At 39.5% G+C, this 13,656-nt stretch overlaps 1 protein-coding gene across 3 annotated transcripts in view; it reads left to right on the top strand.

Annotated features, from left to right (window-relative positions):
- Positions 1-13,656, top strand: part of arhgap9 (Rho GTPase activating protein 9) — a 46,507-nt gene that overhangs the window by 10,799 nt on the left and 22,052 nt on the right. For all 3 annotated transcript variants that reach the window (XM_068315719.1, XM_068315717.1, XM_068315718.1), the window contains exons 2-6: positions 4,014-4,352; positions 4,762-4,960; positions 5,084-5,478; positions 11,368-11,619; positions 12,886-12,975. In XM_068315719.1, the coding sequence (XP_068171820.1) occupies positions 4,131-4,352; positions 4,762-4,960; positions 5,084-5,478; positions 11,368-11,619; positions 12,886-12,975 (1,158 nt within the window). In that variant the 5' untranslated portion in view covers positions 4,014-4,130. The remainder of the gene's footprint in view (positions 1-4,013; positions 4,353-4,761; positions 4,961-5,083; positions 5,479-11,367; positions 11,620-12,885; positions 12,976-13,656) is intronic.

Raw genomic sequence — 13,656 nt, 5'->3', positions numbered from 1 at the left:
CAGCGTTTAGTCCCTTTATCAATTAAGGATCATTTAGTTTTTTTATGTTAGTGGATATTTGTCCTACACATATATAAATATAACATATAGTCAAGCTGACAAGAGAATTAAACCCTAATGTATTTATGTAATACGAGTGTATGACCTCAGCACACATCAGTCTAGTCTCCTGTATTTATGTTTGTAATGTAAGATATTTGTACTGATGGATTTTTTTTGAGGAGGTGCATTGGAAATGCTTTTCTGTGAGTTGTCTGCTGTAGCTACCAGGCAGGCTGGCAGCTCCTCAGTGTCCATATGCTGGGTTAGAGGGATTTTACTGTAATTCTCCATGGCGGTGGGGGTCACAGATTTATTTCTGTGATTTAAAAACAGTAGGATTATCAAGATTCAGCCGGCTAACTCTCTCCTCCATTTCATCGCCCTTACATGGCTCACAACTCCGCCCTGCCCCAACCTGCTCTTTTTATACTCGAGCGCTTTGGTATATTCGTTTTTTATTCTTTGATTTATCTTGTCCATCATCAGTTTCTTACTCCCTTCTTCTCCCCGGCATCCCAGCCCATCAACACCCTCACTAAGATCATGCATGTCTTTCTTGGATCTGTCTTGTTTGCTGCCTCTCCTCCCCTCTCAACCAAACTCAGATGGGCTGGCCCTGACTACGACAGGGATTATTGTCAGATACCATGTGCTGTTTCCCTGTGTGTGTGTGTGTGTGTGTGTGTGTGTGTGTGTGTGTGTGTGTGTGTGTGTGTGTGTGTGTGTATGTGTGTGTGTGTGTATGTGTGTGTGTGTTTGCGTGCATGTCTACATTGCTATAGTATGCGTTTGACATAAAGTTCTATGCTCTCTTATGTAAGCGATGGGCAGAGCAACCTTCAGCCTAGCCAGGCTGGCTCAGGTGGAGAGATGGAGGCTGATGCTATTTTGGGTTTACCGCAGTCTTCACATGTTCCAAACGCATGACTTATTCATTCGCACATATTCCTTTTTTCTACCAGGATTCAAGGACCACTGAAAAGTAATGGACAATAGGGGGTACAAACAAACATACTCTGTGATGTTTCTTCCTAATACATATCAGGTAGACTGAAAAAAATTCCAATTAATTTGCCTATAATAGTTTGTGCAAAGTAAGAAGCCAACATACCGCCCTATTTTTTCTGTTAAACAAATGTGAAGACCTGCTTTTCTCCATTACAATGATTATGTGATGATTTTTTGAGTTTGATTTAATAAATTAAATGACAAATCAGGTGATCAAACATTAAATCAAAGTTCATCTATAAGTATCCTCTTTCTTTCTTTCTTTCTTGAAAATGTCAGAGGGAAACAAAATAGTACAAACAACTGGGGGATATTTATATTACAGTATAATGGACTGACTCTCACTGACTCATTGATTCTCTGTAAAATGATGAGAGGAAGAGGGAAATTGGAGGAGTATGACAATAAAAATATGAAAGAAGCTCTAGACTGGGTGGTCTCTTCTATGGATGAGTTAAAGAGCGACTTTAATAAGTTCAGGAGTAACTTTGATAAGAAGTTGGAAGAAAAGCTTGATAAAAAGCTGAAAGAAAAGTTGAAACCAGACTGACTGACTAGACTGCATGGAAAAAATGGAGGATGACATGAAGAAAACGCAGAAAGACACAGATGAAAAAGGACAAAGAATGGTTGTCCTAGAACAAGGACAACATAGAATGGATGAATTGGAACAAAGCATTTGTATAAATGATGTGATCATCACCGGCATCAACAATTCCAAAATTCCAACACCTGGACGAACAACTGCAGGATCTTCATCAAAACAAAGGGGCTTTGTCTGGAGCAGATGAAAACAATGATGATCAGGAGTGCAGAGGAGTTGGGGACATACGAGCAATAAAGACACGCAAGAGTTGTTATTAGACCAAAGATTTGTACAACAGAATCACTTCAATAGTGGGAGCTCTCCACCAATTTTTGGACACATCAAGGATTCCATAGAACAGTTGAAAAAACATTCAAGATCATCAATGTCAGAAACATGGATTAATGAACAAAAACACATGGATTTATGCTTGGAGGGTTAAACATTAAGTTTGAGACTTAAAAGAGCGTGTTGATATCTGTTGACAATATAATGGAATGTGAAACTGTTGAAGTGTCTGTGACAAACTGGTTAATTCTTGGATAAACACGGTCTGCTGAGGGAGGTTAATATGATCATTATATTCTTTTGGAGAACACTGGCAAGGTCCACTTCTTGTTTTGACTATCCATGATGTTAACAAACCTTGCTGTTCCTAGGAAGAATATAAACATGGTTATGCTCTAGGTTGTATCTGGGACAAAGGCTAACATCTGGGAGTGGATAAGGGTATGAACGTCTGTTAAAATTCAATGTATGAACTGGTTGAAATCGTTTAATGTCTGAATTGGCTAACAACATATTGTAATGAGAGAGACCTTTGCTGATTCTGGGGGACGGGAATTTCACAAGCCTATTGGCTTCCACCCACCAGCCCTTTATTTTTCAGATGTTGTTGTTGATGTTGTAAATGTGATAAAGGTGTGAAGTCTGTTGTATTAACACTAGCGGAAACCCGTGGAAATTTGACGATAAAACAATATCAGACTGCATACCAAACATATGGAAATAAATGTATTGGTATTATAAACCAAGTGCACCCAACGTAGTCCAAAATCAATGTGGTGACCTAACGACGTGGCAAATCATGGATTGCGCTAGGCGGGCATGGCGAAGATGAATGTCAGCAGGCTAACAGGAGAAATAAAAACTAACTAATCGTGAGATTGGGAAAGGTGTTAACGTTAAAGGAAAAGGCACCTGTCAAAAGAGCAAGTGGAAAAGAAATTTTAGAGAAGTGATAGTTTTGTTCGCTGACTACATGAACAGAACTGTATGTAGTTACTTAAAGAGCGTTTTTGTCAGATGCCCGAGGAGCATTTTGGATTCTACATCGATTGTCCCATTCCAAACAGAAACCATAGCTACAGACTGTTCGTGCTAGCCAGCTAGTTTCACTCAGAATTTGTTGCTGTTTTCTGTGTTATTCCTGCTGTTTGGACTTTTTGCTCAAAAACATGAAAATTGTTGGAACAGTTATGACACTCCAAAATTGTTAACACAGAAGTCCATGCATAGTTATTTCTTCTCCTAACATACGCCATATTGCCATATTGTTCACGTGATTCTTTCTGGCAGCACCGTGATCGGTTAGGCGCCGTGATTGGTTGGGCGTGTCACGTATGTCGGGGTATGGACCCAAATGCAGGACACCAAAGGCAAAACTGTCATCCATAATTTATTAACAAACTCAAAAATTCTCCAGACAGACAAGAAACTCAAAATCAGGAAAGACTACCAGGAACCAAACATGAGCAATGCACCAGCACCCAGCTCTCATTGGGCGAGGCTTAAAAAGCCTCAGGGCCATTAGCCCAAAACAAGTTCAGGTGTGACAGTCAGTAACAGGTGTGGAGCCGTGGCTCCACCCACAAGCTTGGCCTCTCCCTGCCACGCACCAGCACTCCCACACCCAACTGTGACAGGGCGCTTGTTTGACAGGTAACGGGTGGAGTTGGTGACAGTGTGACAGCATGAGACTTTTCAAGTGATATTATTCAAGTATATAGGTGGGTATGTCCAAAAAATTAATAAATAAATAAATAAAATAAATAATACAATATTTGATAATGAGTGCTAATATGAAAAAAATATTTTTAAGTAATTTATTAGCGCAGAAGTTCAACAACTTTTCAATGGACAGTCAATGCCTCATCGTTATGACAGTATCAAGACATTCCATGGAGAGAAAAATAAAGAAAAACAGGTTTTCAGTGTAATGCACAGAGCATTATTCCTCAGATTAACCCCATATCCATATCTAGTGCTAAAGTGATTCCTGTTCTTTCCCCTCACCTGCACGCCACCACATGACATCTTTTCATTTTTCTCTGACAGTAATCTCTCCTCCCTCTGTCTCATTCTTCTTCTCTTTCAGAGCATGGCACTGACCAGGCTCCTGTCTTGCCTGCCATGTTCTTACCTGACCAGCTCCACCCGTATTACCCATCAGTGCTCGTCCAACAACGCTTACTGAACTTTGCTGTGGTGAGCAATGCTACCTGGGACTTGCCGGCGTTCTGTGGGCCACCAGCAGCCTATTGCCACCCCTGCAGTGGCCTCCAGGGGGGTGACAGTTTGTGGGGTTCCCAGTGGCACAGTGGTCTTGGAGGCCCAATATGACTACAACTATCGTGGTTCTGATGGGCGGCAGGTCTGCATCAGGGAGGGAGAAAGATTTATTCTCCTGAAAAAGACCAACTCTGACTGGTGGCAGGTTAGAAAACTTTTCTTTTCTTGTGTCTGTGGAACCAACAACTTTGGGAACACATCATCATTTGCATCATCTGCAGTATTCTGTAGACCATCTTTTTGACTATCAGCTTGAACCCCATCTCAACTCCCAAACATTTGAGATGCATGAGCCATGTAAATCACTATCTAGACTGGACAAACTTAGATAAAGATAAGAATAAAATGACGTGTGAAGTCCATGAAACGTTGTGGCAGAAAATCTCTTCGTAAAGGGAAGTTGTGGGTGTTATCAGTCCACTCAGTCACAGGAACTGCAAAGCAGCATTGTTACACAGCGCTCAGGTCTTATCTGTTAGTTGTTGCTTGGTTGAACTAAGTGGATCTGCGTAGGCGAAAATAGCAAAAGCATTTAGAAACACATTCTTTGACAGGTGCGGAGGATTGGGGCAGCCAGTAAGACAAAGCCCTTGTATGTTCCTGCTACATACGTGACAGAGGTGCCCATCGCTCCGATAGCCTCCCCACAGCGCCTTGTCATGTCTGCCTCGCTCAATTCCAACCTCAGGATCTTTCCAATGGTGTCACTATCTCCCGGCCCAACAGCAGCCATCTATAATGAACAGCATCACGGTAAGGTGTAAGCAGAAAGAATTACTGTTTTATTGTGTTTAATAATAATGTTTTTTGGTATGTATAGTAAATAAGATGTTTTTATTAAGTAAATTAAAATTATTTTTTCCTTTTCTCCCTCAGTGAACAAACCTCTGTATCGCTCCATGGAAAACCTCAACTCAAACAATGCCTTCCATGGCCTGTACAACCACACCAGCGCAGGTGGAGGACACTACCCCACCCTGCCGCTCTCTGGATTTACCTTTACCCCCAACTCTTCCCCCTCCCCATCAGGCCATCTCATGGTCCCTGGTTCCCCTGCTGCTGGCACCACTCGAACAGAACCCCGGAACCCTAGGGTGGTCCCCATGATCACCAGGAGCCAGAGCTCGAGCAACCTGCCTGAAAATGTGACAGACAACCCCTATGATGAGGTGGGCGGCGGCTTCAGCAGTAGGGTCTACCAGAGGATGCCCAGGAAATCTTGTAGCCAGTGGGACATGGTGGGTGCGTCTGGCAAGAACAACCATCTGCAGGTAGGAATGAATGATGGACAGAATTTTTGAGATGATTTATACTGAACCATTTTTTTTAAATATGAGAAGTTCTCAATGTTGCTGATCCATCTGTCTAAAAACTTATGAATAAGAGTAGAATTTCCCTTCAATTAGGTAAAAGTAGGACATGCTTGAATCGGCTGGTTTTGAATAAAGCTTTGACCAAGTCAGATGTCAGAAATGCCTTTCAAAACTGAAATATCTGTAAAAATATTTTAAAGGAGACCAAATATCTGCTCAATGATTTTAAATACAGTCAGGGCTACTCATTCATGTTATGAAAATACTGTAAATCCAAGTTATTCTTCAACTTGGATCCAATTCTCTCAGATAAAGCACAAACATTAACTTGAATTAAAGGTGTCCTATTATGGAAAGCATGTTTTTTTCAGGTCTCAATGTATGTTTCATGGTTGTATGGTCCTGTGTCAACTGTACAACCACAAAGTCTTCCAAGAGTCCAAAACATGACTCCTTTTGAATCAGGGCTCGTCGTGACATCACAGCTCGATGTAACAACAGGATATATTGACAAAAGCGAGAGACATAGCCCAGCCCGTCTTCAGGACAACACCCCTCTCTCCCTGGATAAGGGGGTGTTCATCCCCAAGGTGAAGTTCGTGTTCAGGCTAAGATAGCAGTGTGTGACAACGTCCTGCTGAAGACGTTGTTAAAAAAAATAGGAACTTGCAAATATAATACAGCATTTTATGAACATTTAGACATCAGTCAGAGGTTGTTTGTATCTCGGGGAGCATGTGGTCAGAATGTCAGAATTGAGGAGAATTTAAGAATGAAGAGCTAAAAAGAAATCATAATAAATAGAGAATAGATAAGAGGATAATAATGTTTATACAGGTATGTACAGTTTTTAGTTTCCTAGCTTGCATTTGTTGTCCTCACTGTGATGTAGCGTTAGCGGACCGAGCCAGACAGCCAACAGTTCAATGTAGTTTATGTGATCGGAAAAACCACGTTTCCCCTCACCACACCCGGTACCATCCTTGACAGCTTGAAAAGTCTAGGAGCCCTCAATGAAAACCTAGTTATTCAGCATGTCTATGCATCGCCACGTTTCACTGAAGCACATCAGAATACTTTCCTGATACTCCCTTTGACTTCTCTCCATACTCATCTGTTGTTTCTTTCCCTTCTTCAAACACGCTATAGACAGTATTTCTCTACAACTCTACGAAGGAAAAAAATACCAGTGGCTTCAGTTCAATCAGCTGATCTTTTGCATAGACAAGAAGCCACGGTGCTGTTAGAGTCGGCTAACTGAGAGTGAAGGTACCTCCATGATTAGTGTAGAAAAATAAACAGTTATATATTAAAAAATAAGAGAAAAAGATAAAAATGTGTGCAAAGTGACCGGCAGTGTGCATGTGCACTTTGAAGTGCACACATGTGCACCACATCAGCAGGGGCTTGTAGCAGGTGCTGATTAACATTTAATGGTTTGCCCAGACAAACAGTGTGCATGCTTTCAAGAAAGCTTATTTAAGCAACGTTAAGACAGTTGAAATTCAAGACCATGGATCAGTTTGGGGCAATACATTTCAAATACAATGTAGTTAGATGTCTGGCAGGTGTGTCAAGTTAATCAAATAGAATTTGATATGGGACGTATAAAATTTTCAGGCAAAAATGTTTTAAATTAGTTTGCGGAAGGAGGAAAAGGAAAAAACAGATTAATCCAGCACTGGTTTTTTAAATGTATTTTTGTTTGTATTTTTTAACAAAACTGATAACCTTAACGGAACCTGTGTTATTTATTTGACAAAGTGATAAGTTTAAGTTTATTTATTTTATTTTAATTTGATGGCAAGAAATCAAACTTCATTCTCAACTGTAAATTCAGTTGATTCTTTCTTGAATTCTTTCTGTAGTTAGTTTGAAGATTAGATGAGAACAGGCAAAACAAATCCATCACATGTAGATTGCCTTGCAGAAAGTGCGTGATTAGAGTCATTGTGATTTCCTCTTCTTGACAAAATCTCTAATCTGATGGATTTACAGGTCAGAGCTCCACCATTGTAATAAAGCAGCTGGTTGCATTTATCCATGTGACTATTCACAGTAAACCAGATGAATCACCAGATTATTTACCTTCGTTTACCTTCATTTCATTTATTTACGTTTATTTACCTTCATTGATGTGAAGCAAATAATTCTAGTAATATTAATTTTGAACAAAATGAAATAAAATAATTTTGTGGAATCCAGACAGATTACTGTGTACAGCTAGGATCTGATCTTCGTCTGTAGCTGACCTCAATAATCCTCCACCAGCAGCAATCAAGTTGCCATTGTCATGACGTCAGAACTGCTGTGTATTACATCATTGGAGATTACACAAGAGATAAATATGAACTGTTACTCATCCTTTGGAGAAACCTCTCAATTACTTTCTCCTGAAGAAACTTTGCTTCCACTGAACCACCAGGTCCTTCTGATGGTGGCTGTGATCTCAGTCGAGATGACAGCGCTCTATTTATCTCTTTTTCCACTTTTCTGTGTCCATCGCTCTTTTTGAGGACCTATTTTTTTGAGCCTTTAATACCAGCCAGCAGGATTATTTCAGCCACATTCAGGTCATAACGTTTCACGTAGAAAGACTTGCTCTTGCTACTGTATACATTTTTATCATGCACTATAAAAAATGTTTATAATTTGGGGAAAACGTCAATTTGAAGTAATAAAAGTGAGTAATTAAAACCTTGCTTTTATGGCAATTTGCCTCAATTTGTTCGTATACACAATATTGCCACAAGTCTGTGGAAACCTACACACAACACTCATTAGTAATGAAATGAAATGATTTTCAAGTATTCTCTCCGTACCTGCCCACAGTGATTTGTTTCCATTCAGTGAGCAGTAGTGACGTTAATTGTTGAAGCCTGACTCAGAGTCACATTTGTCCTGAAGATGCTGGATGATGTTGAGTTCAGTGCTCCGTGTAAGTCAATACAATTCCTCTACAATAGTCACATGTGGGCCTGCCTCTGGGCACAGAGACAACATTGTGTTGAACCAGAAAACCTTTACCAAAGTGTTACCACAAAATCCAGGCAGTGACAGAGACCAGAAAATACCAGACAAAAATAATCCAGCTAGGATTGCAATAATGGGATTATTCTAGATGTGTATAAGACAAATAAGACATGCACTATTTGCATAACGTGAGATTTAATTGACATATTCAGCATAAAAACAAAAATTATTTATGATTGTATTTTACTGATTTTAAGACCTCTCTTTTCATGAACTATAAACTAAACTGATTAGAAATAAAACAACATGAGTTTGGAAAAACAGTATTTAAAGTACAGTGTGTTTATTTTAAGTATATTTAAATTGATAAAGTGGTGACCGGCTCTTGTACCTCTTGCCTATAAATCTTCTCCTGTAGACACGTCGTTCTAAGCTAAAAAAAAAAACAGGCTTTCAAGCAAACAAATACATGAAAATGCTGCTGTTCTGAAAACAGGATGATGTTAGCAGTAACCTTTGTATTATCATGTTGTCTTGTTTTTTTTAATTTAATTTAACTAGATTAAGCTACTTGTCTCAGTGGTAAGACTCATACATACAATCAGTATTTTTAAATCAATTTTTATTTTTAAATCAGTAATTTATTTTATAGAGATAAAAAAATCCATCCAACCAGGCATTTTCTGCACCTGCTTTTTCCACATCCATATTTAAATTATAAAGGAATTTATTTTCATCTTTATTGGAGTTGAACATATTCAGTGGTTAGCTGCTACATTTATTACATCCTCCTTCAAAGCGGTGATGTATTGTGATTGTCAGTGTTCGTGTGTTTGTCCATTCGTCCGTCCATTAGTTAGCCTACCAAATATCTTTGCAACCGTTGCAGATTGAATGATGAAACAAAAAGCACATTACTCGGGCGGCAAATGGGATGAAAATGAGATGATGACTTTGACCTTGAGAAAGCTATGTCAAGGTCAAATTTCAACTTTTGTACACTCAGGAACTGGATAAGATGGAAAGGCGAGAGAGAAGGCCGGGGTGAGTAAGACCACAGATCAATGAAAGTAGATCAGGGTAAAATTTTGAATTCAGGGGTATCGCGGGATGTTGCAGTCTCTGACTGCCTTGGTTCTAGTTTTATGCTTTATAGCTATAACATATATTTATAGTTTTATTTACAGACCAGTGAATATCTCGACATGCCCTTGCAGGAAAGAATTAACCAATGATATTTATGATGGGATAATTTTTCACACTTTTCAGACACGCAAGTAAACCATGCTAGTGAGCCAGTATGTAATAACAGTGCACTGACAGTATTTAGTTGGGATACATCTGCACTTCAGAACTTTCCAGATGCTTTGAGCAGCAATCAATTTTTCGATCAACTTTTATTTATAAAGCTCTCAATCACATCAACAGACATTTCGAAGAGCTTGGAACAAACGTTAAAGGATCAGCTTTAATGTTTCTTTTGCAGAAAATGTGGTTCATTTTAATTAGTTCTTTGTGCAGTAAATGATCCTAACAAATCAAAGACAAGGCTACCAGATATATTGACTGTCACTTAATAAATCAAAGTTATTTTCTCATGTCATTTCTAAATTACTGAAATTGTATTATATTAAAATGACTGACAACATTGGGAGATTCTTGGTTTAGACTAAACCTGCAGGATGATCGGCAGAACTGTGTAAAAAGAAGCAACAGGTGAGCTCAAGACTCAGTGCTGTCCCCTGGAGTACAGAACAAGTCCCTACTCTTTGACATGTGCCTCCCCAACACATACAGTACATACATACATCCACACCATATGTGTTCATCTGCAACAGCTATGTGTTATGCAAAAAGATGAACCGAATAGGTCAATCATTGAAAGGCTTATGTCTCAGTTCGTGTATGTACTGTATATCTATTGTAGAAAGATGATCTTTCATGAATATCCTCATAATTAATTTCATTGGATTTGTAGACATTCTCTCTTGTTGCCGTCACTTTATTCCTGTCTATCTGGGTGAATGTTCACGTTTCTATAAACCCTGGATTAATCTGAAGTCTGATGGGTTATTCTGCAATAGGAGGCGGTGGGATTTATTTATTTCCCTCAGTGAGTTCTCTGGACACTCAGCTGACTGTTTGTGTTCTCATTGCTGCAGTCTGCCTTTGTACTTCTTCCATGGCCTTATCCTGAACATGCACATTCTTGTTCGGTAATGTGATCAGGTCAAGCTTGTTTCGGCTGCAGCCTTGTAATGGTGTGCAAAAACACACACAGAGCCATGTGGCAACATAAGGAAACAGTCCCTCCCATCCTAATGAACAAACAGAGCACCAAAGACACACACACACACACACACACACACACACACACACACACACACACACACACACACACACACACACACACACACACACACACACACACACACACACACACACACACACACACACACACAGTCTAGTGAAATACTGGTGATATTCACTGGTGTTTTCATCGATATGCACAGGCTGAAGTTCCTTCACCATGATGGAGATGTGGCCATGAAGTCTACACTGAGTCACAAACAAACTATTCTGCAACTATAAATACTCACTGATTCTACCAAATGTTTATTAAAAACATTTTAAAATAGTCCCAAGGCAGTCTCCTGCATTTTAAATGAATTATTTACGATTATAAATGTGAAACTATTCACATGGTAGTCACAAGTAAGGAGGGATATGCTGCCATACAGTAGTCTTCAGCATGACAAAAACCATTCCTTATACAACATCTCTTATGCAAGTATTTATTGTGTATTTCATTTTACTCCCCGTCTTCTTCATCTGAACTTTTTCTTTGTTCCACTCTTTTATTTTATCTACAAGGTCCCAACTGAGTCCTATCTGTCCCAGCTGACTTGGCAGGACTCCCCAATTTACACAGAAATGCAGCCAGAGAAAAGTCTGTCACACTCAGAGCCACCGTGCCCGGTCTTGGGTCAGCAGTCTCTTCAGACCATGGACCTGTGGGAACGCTACTCTGACCCTTCATCAGGGAGAAGCTACTATGTCAACAGTGTTACCAAGGAGAGGTCCTGGAAACCTCCCCGCCTTAGCCGGGGACACACCATCAGCAAAGTAGGGCATCCATCTCAGCCAGCATTACCTCTTAGTTTTGTTTTTGTTTTTGCTGTAATGGTTTTAAATATGAAATCTTCTTTTTTAAAGGACAGACACTGTCAGGGCGGGGAGCTGAAGAGCCTGCTCATTTATATGCTAACATAGTTTGACTTGTGTGTCACGACTGTAAGGGACATTTTCAGTCAAAGAACTTCATCAGACCTAAAGTCGAGCACTCTGCTCACATATTTACTCTCAACTCAGATACAAGGTGATGCAGAGAAGGTTCCTCATGCAGCAATCAAAGGATGGATTCCGCTCTTGGTAGTAGGGTTTACTGCTCATGGGAAGACATATGAGTTTGTTTACCAGAAACTTTCTCACTTTGACTTACGTTGACCTCTGAGATGCTGGATTTTTATAGTGGCTGGGTCATTGATCGGTATAGTGGATGAAATGATGGATATGACTTTCTTATCCCCGAGTTGTCTCAACAACCCATCATGTGGAAGCCTAGCATCCAGACTGGCTGAGGTTGGCCCACTCCTCTATCCACCCCCAAAGTTGCAGAGCGGGTTGCAGAGCGGGTTGCAGAGCAGGACAAATTTGTGGAATTTATCCACTGACCATTGAGTTTCCAGGCAATGTAAAAAGAAACGGTTCTATGCAGTCTCATTGAACCAAATCGACACTGAGCTTCTATGGACTAATGAATGTATGAGACATTAAAGAAATCAAGTCAGTCGACTTGTGATAAGCTGATTCTGAACAAACCCATGTTTGAGATGAATGTGTTCTAACACATTTGTTGTCAACAAGATATTGACAACTGTACATAGCTGACCATGTAATTTTTGACATTTTAGGGGAAACTCAGCTTCCCTTATAGGCTTAGAGAAATTGCCTCTGGTATGAGTATATATCAATATTGAGGTATATATTATCAGATATTCACCTAATTTGCATCTTTTTTTCCCAGATTATAATAAAGAGACAATTGTAAAGATCCAAACAATACATCAATTTTATATTTTTCTCCTATTATAATTGGTACTAGCATTGGCAACAAAATTCCAGCATCAGTCAGGCTGTTTTGGAGAACATATGAATATTGCAGAGGTAACTGATACAGACAATACACCACACTTCAGTACATGGTACCTTTGAGAAAGTAAACTTTCAGTCTTTGTGATCCTATTTGAGCATGTTGCTGATAGAAATGTACTGAAGATCGTTTCTGTTTCACTGTCTGTATGTTTGTGTTTTTTTAAATTTCTCTGACAGGTCAGGGCACCACACCAACAGGAGTTACCCAAAGAAACCAAACATCTGTCGCTGCCACTTCCTGAAGCTGGCAGTTTAGCAACACACGGGGTAAGATTACAACACCTCAGAAATTTTTTAGAGGTCCAGCCTCTTGATGACGCTTGATGAAACAGTTTCCCTTTGAACACGTGAAAACATTCTGTCTTATGTGTTCTCCTGTTGTCACACACATTTATTTCATTTGCATGTGTGTATTTTAAGATACATCCACATCATAACTTAATACATCAGTTTTTCCACTGGATTCTCATAACAAAGATCTTTGGACTTAGAGGCTTAAAACTATGTTTATGATTGTGTGTAAAGACAGTTATTAGTGTGTGGTTGGTTTGTGTTTTATCATTAGTCATATGGTTATTCAGAGGTGTCAAAAGGCCTGTTAACCTTAGTCTTTCATTTTAGATTCCTATTTCCTCCACCAAGGAGTTTTTGTTTTTACTGGCACCTGTGGGTTTCTCTGTCTTCAGGACTGTGCAGCAATTATTTGACAAATTGTCATGAAACCTGAGGGAAGGTTTTGGACAATATAAAGGAGTAATTTTTTTTAAATATTCAAGATAGAGCTTTGACTGTTTGAGCCAATGACACAGAAGTCACTTGCCATGAAAATGTTTTGGGCAATATACTAAGGAGAAAAAAATCATCCATTTTGGTGCTGCTCTGACATCAGGGCATGTCCATAAGTTTCTTGACCTTTATTAACTTTGTAACAGCCTCTGAAGAAAATAC

This window comes from Antennarius striatus, chromosome 5 (assembly GCF_040054535.1).
Source record: "Antennarius striatus isolate MH-2024 chromosome 5, ASM4005453v1, whole genome shotgun sequence".
Classification (NCBI taxonomy): Eukaryota; Metazoa; Chordata; class Actinopteri; order Lophiiformes; family Antennariidae; genus Antennarius; species Antennarius striatus.
Note: the sequence above shows the minus strand (reverse complement) of the source record. Positions and strands in the feature narration are given on the sequence as shown.